At 40.2% G+C, this 23,281-nt stretch overlaps 4 protein-coding genes and 1 non-coding gene across 6 annotated transcripts; 3 read left to right on the top strand and 2 right to left on the bottom strand.

The window, feature by feature from the left end:
- Positions 1-917: 917 nt before the first annotated feature.
- Positions 918-3,584, bottom strand: hs6st2 (heparan sulfate 6-O-sulfotransferase 2). Its single transcript, XM_061048310.1, has 2 exons — positions 2,643-3,584; positions 918-2,351 (listed from the first exon to the last, which is right to left on the bottom strand). The coding sequence occupies exons 1-2, from the start codon at positions 3,218-3,220 to the stop codon at positions 1,523-1,525; spliced, it is 1,407 nt and encodes a 468-aa protein (XP_060904293.1). The 5' UTR covers positions 3,221-3,584; the 3' UTR covers positions 918-1,522.
- A 216-nt stretch (positions 3,585-3,800) lies between these two features.
- Positions 3,801-3,873, top strand: trnaf-gaa (transfer RNA phenylalanine (anticodon GAA)). The gene has a single exon. It is a non-coding gene; the product is annotated as a tRNA-Phe (tRNA).
- A 2,605-nt stretch (positions 3,874-6,478) lies between these two features.
- zgc:153018 (Transmembrane protein 179-like) lies at positions 6,479-11,319 on the top strand. Its single transcript, XM_061048309.1, has 5 exons — positions 6,479-6,954; positions 8,063-8,200; positions 8,625-8,703; positions 9,478-9,855; positions 9,954-11,319. The coding sequence occupies exons 1-4, from the start codon at positions 6,641-6,643 to the stop codon at positions 9,673-9,675; spliced, it is 729 nt and encodes a 242-aa protein (XP_060904292.1). The 5' UTR covers positions 6,479-6,640; the 3' UTR covers positions 9,676-9,855; positions 9,954-11,319.
- A 504-nt stretch (positions 11,320-11,823) lies between these two features.
- si:ch211-107m4.1 (heterogeneous nuclear ribonucleoprotein U-like protein 2) lies at positions 11,824-17,374 on the top strand. Its single transcript, XM_061048306.1, has 11 exons — positions 11,824-12,534; positions 13,535-13,605; positions 13,782-14,024; positions 14,138-14,250; positions 14,372-14,638; positions 14,819-14,938; positions 15,056-15,157; positions 15,594-15,762; positions 16,284-16,511; positions 16,590-16,636; positions 16,996-17,374. The coding sequence occupies exons 1-11, from the start codon at positions 11,945-11,947 to the stop codon at positions 17,032-17,034; spliced, it is 1,989 nt and encodes a 662-aa protein (XP_060904289.1). The 5' UTR covers positions 11,824-11,944; the 3' UTR covers positions 17,035-17,374.
- Positions 16,747-22,897, bottom strand: nudt22 (nudix (nucleoside diphosphate linked moiety X)-type motif 22). 2 transcript variants are annotated; one of them, XM_061048308.1, is made up of 7 exons: positions 22,765-22,897; positions 21,008-21,158; positions 20,034-20,712; positions 19,396-19,515; positions 18,747-18,844; positions 17,640-17,733; positions 16,747-17,539 (listed from the first exon to the last, which is right to left on the bottom strand). In XM_061048308.1, exons 2-7 carry the CDS (start codon positions 21,091-21,093, stop codon positions 17,447-17,449), a joined length of 1,170 nt encoding a protein of 389 aa, XP_060904291.1. In that variant the 5' UTR covers positions 21,094-21,158; positions 22,765-22,897; the 3' UTR covers positions 16,747-17,446. The 2 variants fall into 2 exon arrangements, with proteins under 2 accessions (XP_060904291.1, XP_060904290.1); XM_061048307.1 differs by having other exon boundaries at positions 16,747-17,551; positions 22,765-22,896.
- Between the last annotated feature and the right edge of the window lie 384 nt (positions 22,898-23,281).

Here is a 23,281-nt window from a genome sequence, read left to right as displayed (position 1 = left end):
AGATAAAATATAGACTAACGTTGGCCTAAGGAAAAACAGAAAGTAAGAAATCAACTTTACTGGAAACAGCTGGGAACAGTGGTTCTCAACTGGTGGGTCGGGACCCAAAAGTGGGTCGCTTTGAATGTGTGCCTGGACAAAATGTTAAAAAGTCTTTGAATTCCTTTTTTAAACAATTTTATTTTGTTCCGTTTCCTCTTTCTGTCACATGTTTTCTATTGCCTAAATCTAAATATAAAAAGGCAGTTTATTAGTAACTTCAACTCTAACAGCAGAAATATGTCAATAGAGTATGTGGGCAGAAAAGGAGGAGCGTTATTTAGCTTTTCTACTTGACATCATTAACTCACTTTTCAACTAAGTGTTTCTGGTAAAAAAAAATGGCTCGAATATACAATATGTGAGTGAGTGTTTTCTCCTTAATCACTGTTTTTCATTACAACGATCATGATAGTAGTCTGCTTTATAGTCCAAACAAAATTATTAAAATCTGTTTTACTGTATATCTGTATGTAAGAGTTAAACGGCACAAGCTCTGAGCTCATCACTCGACCGTCCCTGTCAATGCAACTTTGCTGATAAATAAGCAATCCCACTTTTTAACAAAGCAATCATCCCAGTCAAGTCTGGGTGAGCGTTTTCATTTTACTGGAGTGCTGAACAATTCTTCGAATTTCAAAACACCTGTCAAAGATGATCCCTGTATTAAATCCGACCAAACTAAAGAATATGTTGTGATGTCAACCACAACCTCTGCAAATCCACTTTGCCTTTATTGCAATGACTTCAGCGCTCCCTGCTGGTTTTCACGGTATCTGCAAGTGCGACACAACACCTGAAATCTTTTGTGCAAAAGATCAGACAAAAAGGAGAACAGGGGACATGTCAGTGCGGAAGGACCAGAGATAATCATGAGGTGAATGTAAAAGTGTTTTATATAAAATCAAGACTTTAAACACATTCAGTACTTTTACAACATTAGCAGTTAATGCAACACATTGAGGTAACTATGAAGATTCCATTCTCCTTTTCTGTGAATTAAGACACTTAAATTCACATTTACATTTTAAAATGAACATGTGTCAGACAAGACAACAATTTGGCAAACATAGATTGTAAATCACAAACAGTAGCATACTATTATAGAAACAAGAACAATATTGTTTTTTAACAATAAAAAAAAATGAACTTTGCCTCATTCCAAGATATATCACAAGAGTCCAGAGGTATCACTACACCAGGATAATAGTCTGGAAGGCTTAGGTGATCACTTAAAGGTAAAGGACTGCACTACATAGACAAGCCTTTCTTTCTGTCAGGGAAACGTATCCATTTTGAATGTCTGTTATGACAAAGAAATACAATCAGTATCAATAAATAAACGTGTCATTATTAATCCATGGTAAGAATAAAGAACACTAAATAAAAGGCATCTACAAAAAATTACTTGGATTGATTAAAAAAAAACAAGGCAGAACTTGGCACACTAAGCTTTAAGACACCCGATTGCTTGATCCTGTCATTACCACTGTTCCACATTGTCCATGTAATCCTCCAGGGTGCTGTTCTCATCCAGATCCCACCAGGCTGGGAGAAGAACGTCAGATTCCTCGCCGTCACCCCGAGCCTTTCCCCTCTGCCTGTCTTCAGATTCTACAGAGTGTCCGTCAGGATGCCGGGGTGGTTCAGTGGGCTTCATCTGCCTCCCTTGCTTTGTCGTGAGCCTTCCACGGAGACGCCGCCTCTCCTGCTGCCGCCTCTCCCTGGCCTGCCTGCGCTCCTGTTGCCTGGCCACCTGGAAGCGCTGCAGGAAAAGGTCACGGGCATACTCGTACAGCTCCACATCCCACCGGTTCAGTTTGAGGATTCTGTGCTCTGTCTCAGCAGGCACGTCCACACTGGATGCACGTGTGCCATTGACCTGTGTAAAAGGTGTGATGAACTCAAGGTGGAAGGTGCGCTCAAACAAATACTGGGTCTTACGCTGGTACTCAGTCAGGCCATAGAAGGCCATGCCAAGCAGGTTGCGTTTGGCGCTCTCAAGGAGTAACGCCCACCGCTCTTCCTCATTCATGGCAGAGACATTGTAGCAACCAACTAGGCTCAGATCAGCCAGCATGCGGGTCTGCCGATTGTTGGCCAGGTTGTACGGGCAGTCCATGAACTCCTGCAGGGAGCACCCTGACCAGTCGTCACCCGAGTAGCAGCTCGGCAGCTCAGACAGGGTTGGGGAACGTCCATCACACACGTGTAAGGAAGCCTTCCACGTAGCACCGCGTTGCACATGGCGCCACTCGCTCAGGTACCGTGATACTGGATCTCTTAAGATGGTTATATAATAATAGTTCCTTCTGGAGAGACAAGGAGGACATTAGGATTGTATTTAGACACAATTAATTAGTCTATTTGAAAAAGGACAAGTAAAGCTGAATAGAATTATAATAGTAGTACTCAAGGAAAAAACACAACTTAAGGTTGATTACAGGTTCATGTAAGATTTCCATTGAATATGTCTGTCGACCTTAAAATCTCTTGCACTACACTGTGAACCTGAAACACATTTCTAAACTCAAGAGTTTATTTTTATACTTGTATAAAAATGTGACCCTAAAGAAATCATGGAAAGCTGGTCTTTCACCAACCTGGGGATGTTTTCGGGAACCTCTCTGGAGTCCATGCGTGACGGGACGCAGCTGGTCAGCTCAGTCCAGTCCGCATGGAGCCCGCAGCTCCAGCCGGTGGAGAAACGCGAGAAAAGCCAGGTTTCCTTTTTACCTGGGCGGTAACAGGTGCATTTCTTCTGACCTGCGTGACACTCGCAGGGCCTCTCCAGCTGGATGTTACGCACCAGGTGTCGACCGAACGTGGTGCCACCGGTTTTCTGTATGTGCAGGAAAACTATTACGTCATCTCCTTTGATGTTGAAGTCCACATCGCGGTTCAAGTCCGCTTTGGTGAAGTTGAAGCGAGGAACAAAGCGGACCAGGGCGCCGTCTTCTGCGATGTACGGGTCCTTTTGGAGCCCTGCTTGCATGTGATCGCCCCTGCCTCGGGAACCAGTTGCACTCCCGTCCTTGAACCAGGACATGAGCTGGTGAAGCATCTGGCACTCAGACCCGCTCGGGCACACATACTGGATCGTGATGACGCCGAAGAGCAACACCATGAGCAGGACTATTAAGAGCCTGTGGTGGCTGCTGCCGCTGGACCTTTCATCCATCTTCCCGGGATGGACAGAAAAACATATCTCGTGCAGTCCAGACCCCTGCCTCGGCTGGGGTACTTTCGGGGACTACTTTTTTTCTACGACCACCAAATGAATCGAAAACAAAAACAATGCTAGCCAGCTAATGGGGAGCTAGCCAGACTGTCGATTGAGTCTCAGAGAAATTAACGAAAGATATTATAAAAAATGTCGATGTACTACCGCTAGCATAGCACTCGGGTCTTGTTTAAAATAGTTAAGCAGTTTCTCGGGGAGTAGGAGTTTGCGCTATAAAGCCATAGTTTTTCTCACGGCAGTAAATCCGTGCATTCCGCAGCCATCGATTCTTGACCTTTCTTCCCAACAGCCACTGCGATTGATGTGGGCGTGGCGATTACGTCACACCGTGTGTGTGTGTGTGTGAGGTGAGGACGTCAAGTCACTGCAGAGGCGCAGAAACACGACGTTAACATGATAGTTTGAAGCGTCTTTATACTCTGGCCTTTTCTTCATAACATGATAACATCATAACAACACCAGTCATGTAATCCTAATCAATGTTTATAATCAGAATACGTCTTCGTTCTGATTCATCGCCGAAATAGCTCAGTTGGGAGAGCGTTAGACTGAAGATCTAAAGGTCCCTGGTTCGATCCCGGGTTTCGGCATTTTGACATTTTGGCATAGCTTGATCTGGTTAGTCTTCAGTAGGGCTACACAAACGGGTTAGATTTTATGATATGTGTATACATTTTAAAATGTATAATATTATTTTAACTTAAGGAATTATAATAGAAAATGCCTTTAATTTTAAAAATCCACAGCTGCTCTTGTTAGCCTGGTTCAAATATTGCCAGCTTGCCCATAAGAACTTTAGAATAGAATAGAATAGATGTTTATTGCCATTTGCACAGGTACAGGTACATTGGAATTCTTGTGCGTTTCTCCCTGAGTCAGCTTCTACAAGAAAGTTAAAATTATATATAAAATAGAATAGCATTATAAGAAAAAAAGAGTACAAAAAAGTAAAAATAAATAACTTGTATTAACAGCTAAGAAGTTATACACTGTATTAAAGCAAAGATATAATACAAAAAAATAAAAATGGGGAAACACAAGGGGAACACTGTACAATGAAATGAAAATATAAATATGTTTTCTTATTGCACTTATTATCTCTTATTGCACCTGAGGTTATTGCACACATATTTTTCACATTATATAATTGCACTGTTTTTTGTTTTTAAGGTTTATGATGTTTATAACGTGAAGCGTGAACCAAACGGACAAAAATCATATTCTATACCATTTAGTCTACCTGTTTTCATTGTTTGTCTGTGAATTGTAAATCAGAAGTGTAATTTTTTTGAATGAACCCCAAAGAATAAATGCTATTGTAGTTATAATTTCATGATGGAAGCACATTCATCACGTTGCCTTTATTCATGTAGTGTGTTGATGTATTCTTGTTTTACTTTTTAAGTAGACTACTTTTTTCTTTCTTGTTTTTACTTCTTTGTACAGATAATGTAATATGTTTATTAATTCATTTTGTGTTAGAGTTCACAGTGTGTTCTCTGCTCATTTGGTGGATTACAACACACTATTAAAACAGAAGATATCTTTACACATAGGCTTATTAAGATTTCATTTTTATACCAAAATAGCAGTAAAGACCAGTTTTCTTTATAGGATGAAAGGGGAAAAGGGACTGGACAGCTGTGTCTGTCACACAGGCATCCACCTTAGACCCTATGGGAACATTTAAAATAGGCTATATATTCCAAACGCAACGTGAACCTTAGTTCCATCCAGCTTTGTTGTTGTCTGTTGTGCTTCTGTAAATAGTAATGTTTCTCTGTCCTATCCCTTTAACCAGACAGGTAATTGGATGCATGGGGTTCTCTAGAATTTTAGAATATCTGTGTTTGCTATTTGAAACCATCATGACAAAGTCAGGCAAATAATAAGTCTTGTAACAGCTAACTTGTAATATGTAACATACTAAGGATTATAATGCACAGCATGGAGAACAAGAAAGACAAATAGTAGGCCTATAACTTGATGTGTATATTTAAAGGTGCACTGTGTAGTTTTGGTGGAGAAATTTGAAAGTTGGACAAGTGTACAAATTCTGTGGTATATGTCCATAATTCAATAAATCTGTTTTTAGAGGAAGATGTGGTCCCTCTAACACTGTTTGAAGATAAAATGATAGTTTGAAGTTATGGAGGGGGGTAACTCTCCTGGTAGCTTTTAAGCTCTAAACAGTGTTCCAGGGACCACATTTTTCTTTGAGAGAAGTTTGTGTACTCAGTTCAGAAAATATAGCACAGAATTGTTTCACTTCTCCAACTTTGAATTTTTGAATTTTCCTCGGGATCAATAAAGTATCTATCTATCTATCATCTTTCAAATTTCACCACCAGAACTCCATAGTGCAAGAGGTTAACTTTTTACATGTTAGCAAATGCACTGAAAAGATATGCAAATGTATTTTTATGCTAAGTCAGTTAAAGTAAAAAAAAAAAAAAAAAAGTTTCTAGTGTAAAGTTTTGACTGACTCAAATTTGGATAAACTTAGACCAAACTGCACAGTGCTGCAATGCCCGAAATGTCTGATGATTCTCGTCACTGATCAGACTATTCATCAAAGATACCTTGCAGACAATCATTTCTGTCTGCGGCGTGATTAATCAATCAATCAATTAATCAATCCTCTCCTGCATGAGCTGATACAAGGAGGCAAGTTGTCTAAAACAACGACATGTCGCCACGACTACGTCACTGCTGGATGATTTTTCTAGCAGAGCAACCAATGATCGTTTATACAAAAAAAGATGTAACACTTTGATCAAAAATTACTCGAACACCCAGTTTAACAAAAAAGGGAGTTTTCCTCTCAGCAATTGAGAGCTTTCAGCATATTATTATATATATAAAAAAAACTGGACTTGCTTTGAAAAATGTGAAGTTTTGGGTTATTTTTGTCTTAAAATTAAATAATATTTAAAAAACATAGTTGTTTTGTTGTTAGATTTTTTTTGGCCCCTATAATTAGTAAGTATCATATTTGAAAAACTCAGACCATGACCACGTTTGTTGGTCTGTCACTGAGTTTGTATCTTCATTGCTTTTTGCTGTCGTTATGATCCAGTGTGATTCATTCAAAGAAGATAAACAAGTAAACTAGATTATTTTTTTGTTGTTGTGTGTGGTTCTTGTAAATAGTGGCGGAGTGAGACCTCAGTACTTGCCCCTCCCCATCTCTGTTGACGACCGGGTCCCCGCCCAGGCATCTTTAAATACCTACCAGCACGGTGAACCGTTGTACGGTAAACAACGGGAATGCGTTGAAATGTCCCAGTGTCGTTCTTACTTATTCATTTAATTGCATGAATACTTTCACTTTTGGGACTTTGTTCGACTTCTAACATGGAGCTGGACCGGCGGCTGTTGCTGGCCCACTGCACGGTTCACGCCCTGTCCGTCGTTGCGGGCTTGCTGGTGGTCGTCCCCATGGCTCTGAACGGCTCCGCTTTCAAAGGCCGCTGTGCACTATTTTCCACCGGCTACTGGAGGACAGAGACCCAGGCAGAGATGACGGGAGACGTGGCCCACTTGGTGGTACGGCAGTGGGGACCGCCGGCAGCCTGCCAGTTCTCCACATTTGTCGGTATTTTCACGGTGCTGTACGGTGCAGCACAGGGCTGGAGATGTCTCTTCTATCTGCACGGACGACATGACGAGTGAGTCCACTGGCACATCACCACTGACCCAATTCTCTGGTTAACTCTACAAGGGCAGCACAAGTAGAGAGACTTGATATCATGTACTGTGGTGACATGCAATGAAGGTTACTCAAGTATTTAAGTATTACAATTTAGAGGCAGCCTACTTTACTTGTTTATTTACTTTGTATGACAATTTACTTCTACTTTTGTACGTGTTAATGGCAAATATTTAATTACTTAATTGCATAATACATTGAAATGTTTGTTACTCTAGTTATAACATTTATCAAAGTTACAGTGGCAAGTAAAAGCTACTACTGTATGATCATTATAAGATAGGACATATAATGTAATTTAATAAGTCCCTTGTATACCTGCTGAATAGTTATGATGTCATATGCATCATCTGAAATTTGCCATCTTTTGGCACTTTAAGTATATCTGGCTGAGTAACATTTTTGTCCTTTTAACTGAAGTAAAAGCTGTCACTTTTTTGATGTGCTGTGTTTCTGCAGTAGTAGAAGTGCAATGATTTAGAGTTAAAAAGCAGATTGTTTGAGTATATTTTTAGAGGCTGTACATATATATTATACACTGTAACACACAGCATGTGTTGTTGAGTAAATGCCCATGCTCCTAATGAATTAACATCCGTATTCATGCAGAAACAAACCTTGAATAAGTCCATACTAGAAGTAATGTTAATGCGTATTGACACCTGCAAACAGATTCTCTGACTGAACAATAGCTGGCTTTTCTTAATCACAGAGTTAGTCATTATTGGAGCCCAACTGATTCATAGTTTTCTTTAAGGAAATGTTTTCAATTGCCTTGTTTTTAACTCACCAACAGCCCTAATCTCTGAAATATTCAGTTCACTTTGTCAAGGAAACAGCAAATCCTCACAGTTGAGAGGCAGGAAGCAGATAATTGTTGCATTTTGGTGTGAAAAAAAATGCCTAAAATATTCTTCAGTACTTTAACATGACACATTTCACAATGATCAAATGATAGATTACCAGACTTGTCGTTTCAGCTCTCTTAGCTGTGATTACTCTCATGCCCAATGTATATCTTTAGCCGTATGTGATGTCTGATGTGTTTCATGTGTGTTTCTGCCCAGCACCCTGTTCTCATCCTTCCTGACGGTTCTGCTGAGCGTGTGTGTGCTGTTCCTATCTGGAGGGGCCAGTGTTATCTTGTCCCTGGGGCTGGTTTCCTGGTGTGACACAGTGACCGATGACAACACACGGCCTTTCAGGTACTCATTGTCTGACTGTTGTTGTCACATTTCTGTTAGAGCTGGGTATTGTACACAGCCTCACAATTCAATTTGATTTCAATTCTTTGGGTCACGATTCAATATCTATTAGATATCGAGTCAAATGTTTCATTATAGATTTAATAATACGCTTAGATGACAGAAATAACCAGATAACTAATCACAGTACCTTCTGTTATTTGTTGAATAATTGATCTCAGGATTTCCCTGAATTGGGGAAAAAATAATTGCAATGCATTGATGAATCGATATTTTTAACCAGCCCTAATTTATATAATGTCATGATATTCATCTGTATGTATCCCAACTGCAGTGCTACATCTTTACAACATGTGATCAAGTGTTGATGATACATTTATAAAGCAGATGTGTGGTTTCTCATTACATGTTTGTTTGTGTTCAGCTGTGCAGAGTCCCAGTCTTTTCCACTTTACCTGGATGTGGACACCTCCTCTTTCTACATGGAGCTCAATCTGGCACAGGTAAAACAATTAGGGAACTACACTTGCAGAAAACTCCTAAAAAAACTCCTGATATTTCCAGGAGCAGCTGTATGTGTGAATGCAAACAGCCACATTTTTCACTCGACTCCACCTGGATTTTCTCCTGCCAGCCTCCGATTATTTTTTCAGCAGCAAGTCTGAGTTAGCAGATGTGAGAACGCGGCAGGATATTCTCAGGAGAATTCACCTCAAGCCAAAGTAATTAAATATAGTAACGTTATTTTAAGTGTGCAACAGACTTCTGAATTATTTTTTGTGCGAAGTGTTGGACTTTGAAGTTTTTACTGAAAGTTATTGATCAGTCAAATTCACTGGTTATGAAATCATTACTCTTACTTAGAGGGATCGGACATGCAGAGTCAGTTGAACTTTAAGTGTTTTTTTGTTGTTGTTTTAAATTTATAGTTGGCCTTAATGCCTTCATTCAGAGAGGACAGCAGATAGTCGGAACAGTAGGGAATCACATGAGGGAGAAGAGACACAGGTCAAACTCAAAGCCAGGCCTTTCACTTTTAGGATAACAGCCTCTGTGCGTGTGAACTAACTGCTTGACCACCGGTGCCCTGTTTCAGTGACTAGCAGCTTGATTTTCTGAAACCAACAGATGGTGGTAGAATATTACATTTGTGTTTTATATATCTAAACAGAGTTTACACACACAGCAGCAGTTATTATTTAAAATTGAAGTGAACATAGTTCTTGAGTTGATTGATGTTTCTGTAAGCTTAATAAATTCCCACTCCTTATCCTCAGGTGTCTCTGTGGTGTGTGACCGCGCTGTGGCTGACTCAGTCCATCCTGGCTTTCCTGAGGCTCTACCACTCTCACAGCCAGCACATAAGCAGACCATGTCGTCCCCGAGAGAAGGAGATGCTGCTGGGACACAGTCCCTCTGACAGCCGTTCCCCCTCACCTCCACAGTCTGCATCATCATCCACCCTCCTGGTCTGATGTGTGTGTGTATGGAAGTGAAAGAAGACCATATTCTTAAAGCTGCACTCTAAAGCTCTCACTACTGCATGTACATTATGGATATGTTTTTGTTAAGATATCATTTATCATCTTACATAACAACGCCTGACAGATACACTCTAGAAGTAGCAAGAAATGTCAGTGAATCCCAAAGACGCAGTGTGTTCCAGGTGGTTTAGAAACAGGGTGTGAGTTTATCGTAGAACACTGACAGTCTCTTTATTCTCCGTCAAATCAAAACAAGTCTCAAACATAAGCTTGCCAAATTAAATGGAAAAACATTTTTTTCCCGTTTTTCTCTAGAAATATCAGCATGTATATATTTTAATTGGAATTTTGAATACTGAAGTCCATTATCTGTCAGCTTATATAACATAATGTAATGATGTATCAGCAGGGCCTATGTTTCTTACCTTACATAACACTGCTGTCCATCACCTCAAACAAAAACAACAGTGTGTACCTCTTCATGTATGTATTACATTTCAGTCCGACATCTAAACAAATATTTTTCTAAAATATGGGGGGAAAAAAACTATTTTTTAAATTCCTCTGAGACCCTTTATCTGCTTTATGTAAAAATGATTTATTTACTGAACTTTTCATGATATTATTTTGAGCCAGAAAAAGTAAGCAGTAATAATGTCGATTTAGTACAAGTGACTGGATGGTAAAATTAATTTTTAATTTCATTAGTTGATGAACTGCACACAAATAGGCTCATTTCGATTTTTCTTTTCTTCTGCGTGCCCCCAATATGGAAAAACTGGTTTTCCTGATAATTTTCTTCCATTCAGTTGAAATCTTGTGTAAACATCATTAGTCATATCCTAGATTTTTATATACTTTATTGTAATCGTATCTCTTAACTATTACAACATTATAGTTATAAAGTAATTGAAGGACATAACTTAGAAATAGCGGGGACAAGAAGGGACTAAACAAGGAAATGAAAAAGAGAACACGTCAGAATAACTGAAGCACATGTATTCAGCGACCTAATATTCAAAGTGTCATTCAAAACCAACCAGAAGGTGAATTATCAACTGTGTTTTTTAATATATGCATGGTTGTTTACATTTCTGTTTATTCACCTGACCTCATTGTGGAGAATACATTTCTGTTGACCGTTCTGAGTGTAATATTCAGATGTAGCACTGAAGCTTTAAATGTGAAGCACGTGGTGAGCGTGAGACTGAGCTACCATACAAAACAGGCTCACTGTGTGAGCATGACTTTATACTCTGTTTTCTGTAGCAGAAAGAATCCCTGCTGACCCTCTCACTTCTTGTGACGACTGTTGTTATGATTCTGTTTGTGTGGAGACAACCATGACAGGGCAGTAATGAAGCAGGACAAATTCTCTCCATTGATACTTGATGATAAAAGTAAAGGAGGTAAACTTTCACAGATCTGTGAACATTTGCATATGGAGAGATATTTCTGCAGAGCCCAAAAGTGTCAGTGAAGAGGAAAGAAGTTGCTTTCGTGGTTATACTTTTTTTCTTTTATCATTGAGCCAAGCGGTTGTAATGAGACACAAACAGTGGAGCAAAATATCTGAAGTAAAGAGAGATAAGACAGAAATTCTACTGAAAAATAAATGTAAAATATGAAATCTGACTGTTCATTGTCACATTTTTTTACTTTTTGAACCTAACTCTGTTTGACATTATTTAACATTCATGTGTTTTTTTTTTTGTGTTTTTTTTTGGGGGGGGGGGGGTTCTGTTTTTTTAAATAAAAGATTTCCTATTGTGGAAAGTCTTGCTTCACCTTACATGCATACTAAAAATTACAATCATCCACATAAATAAATAAATTACATTTCGACTAGATAGGCTGTGCCACAATTTTGTTGTACCAAAAACATTAAAACACAACATTTATACATCCTCTATAACTATTGTAACTACTGAGTCAATACGTAAAGTTGGATTTCTCACTTGAAGTAACAATACTGGTATGAACAGCAGAGGAAAATCACACATTTGTGGGATCATGCTGTTTGACTCCAGGTGTAGTAAAGTCTCTAATCCTGTGATGGCAGTATGGAGTATTCGTGGGTCTCCAGTCTGCCAAACATTAAAACGAGGAAGTAGAGAAGAGCCAATCACAAACCAGGGCACCATGTTGAATCGATGTTTTGATCTGGGGGCTTTTTTTTGACTGTTACTTTGGGTTCATTTGTTAAAAAAAAAAGACTTTCCTCCAATAAGCCGACAGCAGATTTATACTCAGGAAAACAATGAAGCTCACGGACATTAAAAGGTTAAAAGTTGCCGAGTTGCGCTCCAGACTTAAAGAACTTAATTTGGACTGCATGGGGCTAAAGGCTGAGCTGGTGGGTCGGCTGTGGTCGGCACTGGAAGCGGGTCAAAGTGGGAAAGACGTCGAAGGAAACCCAAAACTACAAAATGATAACTTTACCGAACCTTTCACAGAGACGGTTCACGCTTCACCGACAGAAACTGAGGTTAGTGAACCTGAAGGTGTCAGAAAGTACACGGACTCTGCCACACAAACAGAGGCTGATGCTGGGAGACCAACACCACAACCAGGCTCCGAGTTTATCTCCGAGTGTTTACCAGAGAACCAAGAAGAGGAAGGAGCTGACCGGGGAGAGGACCGAGGAGAGGACCGAGGAGATGACCGGGGAGCTGACCGAGGAGATGACCGGGGAGCTGACCGAGGAGATGACCGAGGAGCTGACCGGGGAGATGACCGAGGAGAGGACCGAGGAGCTGACCGGGGAGATGACCGGGGAGCTCAGTCACCAGAGGAGGGGAGGAGAGGAAGAGCTTTCTACGAGTTCAAAGAGGAGATACGATACAAAAGGTAGAAAATGTTGGCTTGACAGCTGATACAGCATGAGAGAAACTAACTTAAAGTCGGCCAACACAAAAGATAAAGATAAACTTTATTGATCCTCCACGGGGGAAATGTTTGTGTTACAACAGCAAGAAGTTAAAAATCAAACATGTTTACATCCGTTAAATAAAGGGTGAAAAAATACAATAATACAAGGTATTTACACTTCCACTTGTGGAAAGAGTTATTGTTATTAAAATGAAAAACACACAGCGTTATTGATGTGAGTGGTGATGCTGTTAAAGAGTCTGATTCCAGAGTCCAGAGGACAGTCCAAGACAGAACTGGCCCTCCTGACCAGTCTGTTCAGTCTCTTCCTGTCTCTCTCTCTGTGCTCCCTCCTCCCCAGCAGACAATATTGAATGCCCTCTGAATTATTCCCCCCCCCCCCATGATTTATTAGTATCTTGTGCAGCCATTCACAGCAGCCTTCATTATTCAGTTGTTTAATCTTTAAACATGCTGAATGTACATACGTGATGGGCAGACGTGTTAATTTTATCCAATGGGGGGGTTTGCACACACTTTTTGTACTGGAACCTCTTTCATATACAAATATAGTGGAATTTGAAAGACCAACTTTCCTGGATGTTCACAATCCTTTTAGTCTGGAAAGAACAGTGAGAAGGATTTTGGATGGGATCAAAATAGCCTTGATTTTCAAGTTGATAAAATGAACGTCTAGATGTAACGTGTGTATTGATTGTCCTATGTTTAAAACACAAAGTTACACAAACACAAACCTAGAGCTCTTTCATTACACTAAAAACACATTAAGTACATGTTTTCTATAATATCCTGTAATATTTTTTACTGTAATTAAATGTTATGCAGGTTTTACAACTCTTGCTTTACTGCTCCTTATAGCTTTCATTTAGTTTTTAACTAGGATGGGTCTTTATTACACCTTGCCTTTTTTTGAAAACAGTATTACAAGCATCATGTGTCCCTCTCTCCTGTCCACCAGAGCCAAGTCACCACAACCTCCAGTTGACAGAGACCAGGCAAAGGAGGAAGATGAAAATAAAGTCAGTCTAGGTAAGTCTGTACAATACTTACCATCCCTCTAGGGTTAGAGGGATTTGAACCATGTTTTTTTTTGGGTTTTGTTGCAAAAGTGGCGCCATAACATACAGTTTCTTGAACAAAAATGCCTCGTCATACAATCATTTCAGAGAGAGATTAAAGCTTGACTTTTGTTGTTGTTTGCACAGATGTGGGTCACCTCCACTTTGAGGCGAGTCCTGATGGTTCGTGCGGCCAGCCTCGCTTCTGGGAACGATTCCCTTTGCTGTGGTCCGGCTGCAGGCTCACACACGGGGTTCTGCAAGGCAGGGTGGGCTTTGAGGTGAGACTGGAGAGAAAGTTGTTGACGACTGAGCTGGAAAAACATGCAGGCATGGACCTGTACGGCCTGAGAGTTGGTTGGTCGTTGGCTAACGGCTCTCTGCTCCTGGGTAAATAGGATCAATTTTTTTTTTTGACTCACTCACCTTTTCACAGAGATGTTTATTCTTAGTAAGCTTCATTGCTTCTATGTCTGTCTGGCTCTCTACATGTCTTACACCAGGTGAAGATGAAGTGTCTTTCGCTTATGACGGGCGCGGTAAAAAAGTTTCAGGTGGGAAGGAGGAAGACTTTGGAGAACAATTCTCAGAGGGAGATATCATTGGTTGTTACGCTGTGAGTGACTTTTTCTTGTTTTCCTTTTTTTTTTTACAGAAAATTCTCTGTCTTAATTTATCAGTTACATGTGGTCTATTTTTCAATTTGGCATCATTTCTTATTTCTGTGTGTTTGACAGTTATTTTCCACAGGTGGTGCTGTTGAGCTCTCCTTCCATAAGAACGGTCGATTCCTGGGTGTAGCCTTTTGCCTGGGTGCCTCTGTGCTGTTGGGGGGTGCTCTGTTCCCGCACGTCCTCTGCAAGAGCTGTTCATTCAGACTCAACCTTGACCCCACAGCTCCTCCCTGGTACCCCGGCCCTCCTGGGTTTACACCGCTGGCGGCTCTTTCTGCTGAGCAGAGAGTGCGTGCCACGTTGGCTCCTACTGTCAGGGCACAGTGTGAGGTGAGACTCAGTAGATAAGCTTTTAGCTGGATGGAAAAAAAAACCCCACTATGTATACTGAGGAGATCATTAAAAATTGGAGCCTAATCTCATGTTTATCCATCCAGTAGTTGCTGAGGCATTCCCCTTACTCCGTAAAACCAGCATGACAACTTTGAATCTTACGCTCCCTTCCCTCAGGTGTTGCTAATGGTGGGTCTTCCTGGCTCAGGGAAGAGTTGCTGGGCTCGCTCTCACATGAAGCATCATCCGAAGAAGTACTCACTTCTGGGCACAGAGGAGCTGCTGGCTTGTATGATTGTCAGTCAAACTTCTAGTCTCACGCTCACGTTTTATATTCACATTCGGACATGATGTTCGGTGTCTGACCCACTGATCCAACAGTGTTCCATTATGTGTGTGTGTGTTTGTGTGTAGAGTGGTGGACAGAAGGACAGCAAGCTGCAGCAGGCCTCTCAGTGTCTCACTGAATTGATCAAAATGGCCGCTCAGACTCCTGGCAACTACATCCTCGACCAGGTAGAACTTTACTCTAAATACGTCCAAGTGTAGCTCCTTTTTTTTTTTTTAAAGGTTCGGTATGCTTGAAGTGAACTACTATGGGTATAGTTGAAAAGTGTTCTATCTTGGAAAGGAGTGAGATTTAATAAATCCTAAAAAATAGGGATGAAGATGCACATTTTTGGACGGCCTCTCTCTGAAGGTGTTGTTATTGTTGCAGTCGGCTATTCAAACAAATACTGGCAGAAAATTTGAGCTTTGGAGATCAGTTCAAATTCTGTTTAGTTCTACAAGAAGCAAAACCAGCATTGCTGAATGATATGATCAGGTATTGGATTGTCATGTATAGAACGTTTCAACAATGATCGGACACAGCCCCCCCCCCCCCCCCCCTTCAACTTCTATGTTAATGTTAGCCTATCATTTTCTATCTAATCATTATCTTTGTTTCCAGTGCAACATCCTCTTCTCTGCACGCCGTCACAAGCTGCAGCTGTTTGCAGGCTTCAGGCGCAGAGTGTTGGTGGTCTTTCCCTCAGCAGAAGAGTGGAGAAGACGACTGTGCCAGCAGCAAACGAGTGACGGGGAGCAGATACCAGACACCTCTCTGCTCAAACTGCAAGGTAGTGATTCAATACAGGAGACCTCCATGGCCGTTTAGGATGACAAAGTGAGGTGGAATAAACCAATGTTGGCAGCTTTTATAATAAATTAATCTATTGTATTAAAAAAGAAAAAGACTTTAAACATAATTCTCTCTTTGGGAGTCGTTTAATCCCACTCCTTTGATGGCCAACAAGATACAAATGTTATAAACAAATACAACAATGGAAATGTGATGAAAAAATATTCTGCAGAAAGGTGAAGGGAAACAAACATACTGCAAACATATTTCCTTTTGTTTTTGCAGCACATTCCTTGATGTCTAATTTTCAGATTTTTGTACGTCTGAATTTGCTGGTTTGACTTGAAGTTAAGTGTTTGGGTCATAGCAGCGTATTCGCCTTTACGACAACTGTAACCTCCCCTGACAAACACATTTTTTTTTGTTTCACTGCATGGTTTCATTTATATTCAATTTGAACTGCTGAAGAACTGAATACAGATTGTGTGTGTGTTTGAAAACATTGCTTCTTTCCTCCAGCGAGCTGCAGTCTTCCAGAGCAGCGCAGTGAGCTGGTGGACGAGCTGCTGTATGTGGAGCTGCCTCAGGACCAGGCGCAGACACTCCTGCAGAAATATAAAGAGGAAGCACACAGACTGCTGCCCCCTATCACCAAACAAGAGAAGAAGAAACCCCGACTTCACAAGAGAAGACCCTATCCTCCCAGTCCTCCACCCTCACACAGGATCCAGTGGACTGGACATTATGGTGAGGGGAAGGAATGAATGACAGTTTTTCATTGAAATGATCATGTAAGATGTTTGTTGATTTACTTTTTCTTCATAGGGTTGAACAACATGAACCTGCAGCTTTGGAGGCAGCAGCCAACATACGTGAGTACTCTCTCAGCTCATGTTCTGCTATGTATGAGTCTCACTAATGTTCTATTACACTTTAAGAGTCGTGTGAAGAAAAATAATAAATACAAATACACCGGGATGTGTATTTTCAGATCCATTCTTCTAACTATTTTAATCAAAGATGTAACATTTACAACCATTTATTTTCTACTTATACATCAGGTAGATATGACAGTGTGTAAGGGCCATTTGAAAGTACTATGAATATTTCAGATAAGATTGCCATCATTTACAAAATCAACCCCAATATATTCATACGAAACTCAGGAATGATATTTTAAGGTTTTAATTCAACAATATTTCATTGTTATTTGGTTTCATTTCCTTCTCAGTGGAATGTAGGGCATTTGAATCAGAGCTTCTACTACTGAGACTTTGGCATGAGCGGCTATGAAGGCTACCGATGAAGAAACCTGGAGCGAGAAGATAACAGCTGCACTGTTTGTTTTTACAATAGAAAAACATTTGAATAATACCATCTATTTTAAATTAAAGAGATAACCACAGTTCATCAACATGTAATGTTACAAAGAGATAATCAGTCTTTTTTTTAAATTAAATAATGTTTACAATTTAAAATAAAGTCACTTTTGGAATTGTATTTAAAATATGCTCTCACATTTCCTGTACAGAGTGTAAATGGTATAAATAGTATTTCCAGTATTGGTCAGTGTGCTATTTAGCAAAGACTAATAAATACCTGAACTTGAATCATATGTTTCTGTCTGAGTTTGATCATTTCAACGTGATTCTTTCCCCTCATGCGTCGTGTCCTCTCATTCCTCACTCTTCGTCTGGCCTCACCATCTGATAAAGCAGCACGGCTCCTTTAGCAGAAGGACACAGCTCGGACCACAGCGGGCTGCGTCTGTCCAGCTGCAACACATCCTGTACATTTCAGAGTCCATTAAATGTATGTTCCTCCTATCTTTTTTTTTTCTCTACACAAGTATGACTTTAAGGATAGGTAGCTGACCTTTCTGCCGAGGAAGACGATATCTGTGGACTCATTGGCCTCCGCGCCTCCTTTCCAGTACAACTCTCTGACTTCTTCTGATGTCAATGAGCAACTATGAACACACAGACGTGAACCAACTCAGCATCAAGACAAACTGCCAGGGGTGGAGGTTGACAGAGAGGCTACAGTCCTTGTTGTACTGGTCGCAGGTTCAACTACTGGTCCTGATGCTTACTGATGTGACTGTTAGCCTGAGGCAGGTCTGGTACCAAAACATTGCCAATAGTTGTTTGTTTACAAATTAGACAGCGTGCGGGAGTTTACTAAGCTAATTAGTGCTGGTCATCCCCCACTCTCTCTCTCTCTCCTCTTATTTCCTGTCTATCTTTAGCCGTCCTTTCAAAAAGGCGCACACAGACAAACTTCCATCAAACATTATTCATTCTTTATTTCAGATGGACGTTTCTGCTGTCTGGCTCTATCAGATCTTTTTGTATTAGTCTTTCTAAACTTTGTATACAAAATACACAATGACACTTAAAGTAATCATCCCATGCCATGATTTAAACATTTAAATCAGCATATTCTTCATTAGAGACATCATGTTGCAGGAAGGCACACGGGACTACAGCCCATATTCATTGGATATATTTGGCTAGTTGTACTGAACCTTTATTTAAAGATTTAGAGGTGCTTTCCATATAATGGCTCAGTAATTAAATAAACATTTGCTCAACAGTTCATTTTTGAAATATAAATCTAGCTTACTGTTGTTTTGGTGTGACCTATCCCTGCTTTACTATTTGTACAGATAAACGATGTAACATAAAAAGAGAAGGAAACCATTTGCAGCTCTTGATCCTGGTGACCGGTGGATCATTTTACAATCCATTCAATCTTTATATCTTGATTTTGTTTGTGCCACTGATTCAATTTTGTGTGAGTGTTATTTAGCCATTTCACACAAGTTTAGTAACAAACAGGTGGATAAATGATAAGCGGCTCCATTTGCAGCACAAAACTGAAGACAAGAAACAAAGATACAAACATTTGACACAACACTCAAAGAAACACCCAGAGGCTCTAACACTGTTACTCTAAAGAAAAGATTGTAGTGAAGAATACCTGACATAGAACTCAGCACTTGGTCTGCCTGCGCTGATGTGATTCAGGGCGACGCCCATCAGGACCGGTTCTCCGAGGACCCTCAGAGGAATATTTACCTGCAGACCCACAGAGGGAAGACAACATGAAGGGCGGGAGAGGTTCAGCTATGACACACTTTAATTTGTAATCTGAAAAGTTATTTTAACTGATTTCAGCAGTGTCTCTGTTCTTCATCTTTGATCAAACACTGGTCATGTTGAGAGAAGTTTCAGATATATTTTTCTGGCTTATTAATCTAACAAAGAACTTTCCCCCAGGATTTACTGCATTAAGTTATTAAAATGCTTGTTGTTGAAAGATGTTACAAAAAACAACATAATTCTACATATACTACACAATTGAAATGTTGTTTTTTCTTTTATTAATCTATTCATGACTTTTTTCACCTTCTTTGCTTGTTCTATCTATATTTCTATTGCGTGTTTGTGTTGAAATATATATATTTCCTACTTCAACATTGTGTTTAAGAGCTATTATAACGACCAAATTCTACAAAAAGTTTTATTTTTATTTTTTATTCTTAATGTAATTATTTGCACATCTGTGATTTAAACGCAGTTGATGAGAAACTAGGAGTTGACAGTGGACCTCGTCGACCGAGACAAACCTCGTCTCTGATCTCAGCGCAGACGGATGAGTAGAGCTCTGAGACGACCGCCCTCGGCTGCATCATGTCCACACTGATCTGCTCCTCCTGCACTGCCCGGCCCAGACGCTCAAACACCGCCTGAGGAGGGAAGCGGTAATGTACCGTTACACATCAACATGCTGGTACAAACACTTCACTGGGAAAGTGAGCAGAAAGGCAATAACAAGGAAGTGGATCAAATCAGAGTCACCTCACAAAATGAAAAGATAGAAATGATATATATTACATCATTGATAGGTTGTCATTCTTGCTTTTCAGAACTAAGTGCACAGTGATACATTATGATTTTAAACACTTTCTTGCTTCTCATAATTTGCTCTTATTAACATTTGAATCCCCCCTCAACCTTTGTAGGATCTAAGGCTGAAGTGTTCCATGTTCATGCAGAAGAAACTTTTAAATGGAGGTCAGGTGCAATGAAAATTCTATTTCTTTATTTTCTTTATTGTCATTATAAATGTGATTGCAGTGATACTGCTACCATTTCATGTGTTGAAAAAGATAAATGTCAGGATTGAGTTTTTCTTGAATAAACATAAATTAAAACAACACTAGTAGATCGATGAAATGGGTGTCACTTCATTCCTCCTCCTCACCTTTGGCTCTGGGTGTCCTCCGGGGATGTCCAGGAGCCCCCCTGCCTCCGCCACCCTCTGACTCCTCCTGATCAGCACCACCTGTCTGTCACTTGTACACAGGACTCCGCCAACGCCCAGAGGCTGAGCCAGCAGCGCCAGGGGATCACTGAACTCCGCCTCTCCCAGCTTACGCAGTTCTGCCTCTCGACAGGACCAGTTCGTTCCCAGGTAGTCCTTGTAGCACGTCAGGCCCAGTCTCAGAGTGAGGAGTGGCCCGGACTCGGAATCTTCTGTGATCTGTGAAACGCTCTCATCAGACGAGGCTTGTGTTGATCGAGCGGCTGCCTGGTTGATTTCAGCCTGATTCACACTTCTGTTTCTTTTCTCCAAATTGTTCTGCGCAACATCAAACAGACAATCTCTGCTCCACAAGATCTCCTTTTCTCTTTGTTGTCTGCTGTGTTTTAATTCCCCCTCCTGATCAAGTGAGCAGCCTGACTCCGGGATGTGGGGTGAACCAGCGCAGTGTGCGTGTTTAGGAGACATGGAGAATGATGAGTGACACATAGCAGATGCTATGCAGAAAGAGTGCAGTCTGAATTTGGACCCGTTGAACAGCCACGGCTCCTTGGACACTCGCTCTGACCAAACCTCCTCTATTTGACACTCCAGTGTCGGATCTGTCCGCCTGTTGAATCTGTGGAAGCAAAACAGACTTGTCACGTCACGATAGTTATAAAGACAGTAAGAGAAATCATGTTTTTACTCAAAGTTCTTTTTTTTACATTCATTGGAGATTTCCTTTTTTTGTTGAATCCCACAAAAAGGAAATGTACAGACACACTCTGTGATCTCAATGTGCTGTATCTTTCTGTAGACAAACAGCAATACAACGTATTTCACCTGTTTGAGCCATGTGCGATGTTGTATGGAAGTTAGTTATAGCCTATGTGCATTACTGAAGTGATTAGATACCTGTTTCCCCTTCTTACCTGTCTGACAGCTCCACCTGTACCCGCGACTCCGGTAGCCCCCTCCAGGCTGCACAGTGCAGCAGCACAGACACCTCAGAGTCCATCACCTGATACTGACTGTGGCTTATAACGGAGGCTTCATCGATCTCCTCACCATGGAGAACAGATGCTGCCATGAAGACAAATATACAAATGAATACGTTATGAACTCAACCAAAAATGGCACATCACTTGATATGCTTTAGTTTACGTTTTTTATTCATCATTCAATTAATTCCTCTTATTATTTATATTTCCATCTTTAAATGTAATTATATTCTTTTGATTCAGCTCACTTTTTAATGCAGTCCTAAATAAACCTTTTTTAAAATATTATTTATGACAACCTTATTGTTGCTTGTATTTTTTTTCCCCCGCAGTTACTAATTTATGTTGAAAGTTTCTTTTACACATCAACTTCTTTAATTTTCTTTATGGGGACTTATGGTCACATTGTCGAGCTTCTGTTATTCTCACGTCTAAAAAGCCCCAAACAAAGAGTACTTTTAATTATAAGGGGGAAAACACACTTTTAAAGAGCTCACTCTAAAAATGTGAAAAAAAATGCAGGAAACAATTGTGCTTAGGTGAAGGGGAGTATTCAGTATGAACACTCCCGCCACTCCTCGTATCCAAACACCAAGAACACACACAGTCACAGATGAATGGAGGAAAGAGCAATTCATCGTGTTGGTTCGTTGATGATGAGTCAGCAGGTCGCTCCCTCTAGATACAAAACTAGTCAGTCACAGTAATAACAGGCTGTTAGGAATCAAACAGGTTCTTTGATTTCTGCAGACATATAAAGAGATAATGAAGTCTTTGAGCGGGTTTGGGTGCGTACAGTTGTTGAAGCTGTTGAAATGATATTCAGTCTTAGAGAAATATCTCATTCTGGGAAGTATTTACACAAAGCAAACATAAATGACCTCTGTTCTGATTGTGTGCACAAAGGGACTTGTAAAAGCCCTAAGAGGCCATGTTCCTATCCCACAGGTGTTTTCACAGGATTAGGTCCCTTGTTTGCAGGAGTAAAAATAGTCTTGATTTACCTTCTCCACCAGTTCTACCAGTCACAAATTAACACTGGCCAATAAAAAAAAGTAGAGGTTACATCAAACAGAATTCAAATCAACAATGATGTACAAGCTGATTTTGTTAACGGGCACATCTGTGTATGCAGTTGTTTCAAAAATGTTTCCATTTGTCGCTTTTAGAAGTAGGAAGGAAAACTTCTGCTTCCGTTTTTTTAATTTGTGTTACACTTCTCCTGGAGAATGTGTTTATGGTGTTTCTACGTATGACTTAGTAGTTTTGTTAGCCTACTGTTTATGTTTCCTTAGAAATGTTTTTCATTAAGAGATCACACTAGATGAATAACTTGCTCTGGAGCTAAATGAACAATAATCTAATGATTACACCTCCCCCTCGTCTTCCAGCTAATATGCCGCCTATCACACTTATTCTTATGCTATTAGAAATATGCTGCAAGTTATTTGAGTTAATCTTAATGTTGTAAACTATTAAAACCATAAACAGTTGACAATTCAATGGACGACAAAGTTCACCCTGCAGCTGAGCATACTGAAGGATCACGAAAGAATAAGACCATACACGTCTGATTTAATATTAGTTCAAATTCAAATCCGTCTGTATTTAATGAGTCGCCCACTTTAACCTCAAAGAGTAAAAATTTAAATTAAAGTTAAGTTAAATTTGTAGGATTTTCACCTTACCTTACAGGGTAGTAGCATTGATAGAGGAAGAGGCAAGAAGTGAAGATTATAGTTTCTTCCTCTCGGTTAACACAAGGTAAATAGTTCTCATTATCACCACCCAGTGACAAAGGCTCCAAACTGCAGGTTTCTACTCCAGACTGTAAATATTGTCATTTCTACGTGTTACCTGAACCATTACTGACTGTAAATAACCCAACACAGTTTTGATTTTAAAAAAAATCATTCAAACAGATCAAATAAGCTCCATCAGATGTTCATGTGACTTTTGGGGAACGCGGCAACAATAGGGTTAAAATCCTGATTAAACTGACACGTGCAGGGGCGTGTTTGGATTGTGTTGAGGAATCATGCTCAAACATCAACTTCCGGTTGTAGGCAAACTAATTAAAGCCCCGTGTTTTGCGTTGAAAGTATTGTGTCTTTAGTTTCAAGATATGACCACGGAGCAACATGTGCGGTTCATAAAGTGTTGTCTGTGTCTATAAACTGTACATTCATATTCTTAGAGGGGGCA

Source organism: Labrus mixtus, chromosome 10 (assembly GCF_963584025.1).
Source record: "Labrus mixtus chromosome 10, fLabMix1.1, whole genome shotgun sequence".
In the NCBI taxonomy this organism is placed as follows: Eukaryota; Metazoa; Chordata; class Actinopteri; order Labriformes; family Labridae; genus Labrus; species Labrus mixtus.
This window is presented reverse-complemented; position numbering and strand designations above follow the sequence as displayed.

Coding starts and splice junctions, on each gene's coding strand:
- hs6st2 (XM_061048310.1), bottom strand. CDS start 3,220: ATGGATGAAAGGTCCAGCGGCAGCAGCCACCACAGGCTCTTAATAGTC. Junction 2,352..2,642: donor GTTCCCGAAAACATCCCCAG/GTTGGTGAAAGA, acceptor TTGTCTCTCCAG/AAGGAACTATTATTATATAA.
- zgc:153018 (XM_061048309.1), top strand. CDS start 6,641: ATGGAGCTGGACCGGCGGCTGTTGCTGGCCCACTGCACGGTTCACGCC. Junction 6,955..8,062: donor CTGCACGGACGACATGACGA/GTGAGTCCACTG, acceptor GTTTCTGCCCAG/CACCCTGTTCTCATCCTTCC. Junction 8,704..9,477: donor TGGAGCTCAATCTGGCACAG/GTAAAACAATTA, acceptor CCTTATCCTCAG/GTGTCTCTGTGGTGTGTGAC.
- si:ch211-107m4.1 (XM_061048306.1), top strand. CDS start 11,945: ATGAAGCTCACGGACATTAAAAGGTTAAAAGTTGCCGAGTTGCGCTCC. Junction 12,535..13,534: donor GAGGAGATACGATACAAAAG/GTAGAAAATGTT, acceptor CCTGTCCACCAG/AGCCAAGTCACCACAACCTC. Junction 16,512..16,589: donor CCAGTGGACTGGACATTATG/GTGAGGGGAAGG, acceptor TTTTCTTCATAG/GGTTGAACAACATGAACCTG.
- nudt22 (XM_061048307.1), bottom strand. CDS start 21,093: ATGGACTCTGAGGTGTCTGTGCTGCTGCACTGTGCAGCCTGGAGGGGG. Junction 17,734..18,746: donor AGTGCTGAGTTCTATGTCAG/GTATTCTTCACT, acceptor GTGTGTTCATAG/TTGCTCATTGACATCAGAAG. Junction 17,552..17,639: donor TCGTCTTCCTCGGCAGAAAG/GTCAGCTACCTA, acceptor TGAAATGTACAG/GATGTGTTGCAGCTGGACAG.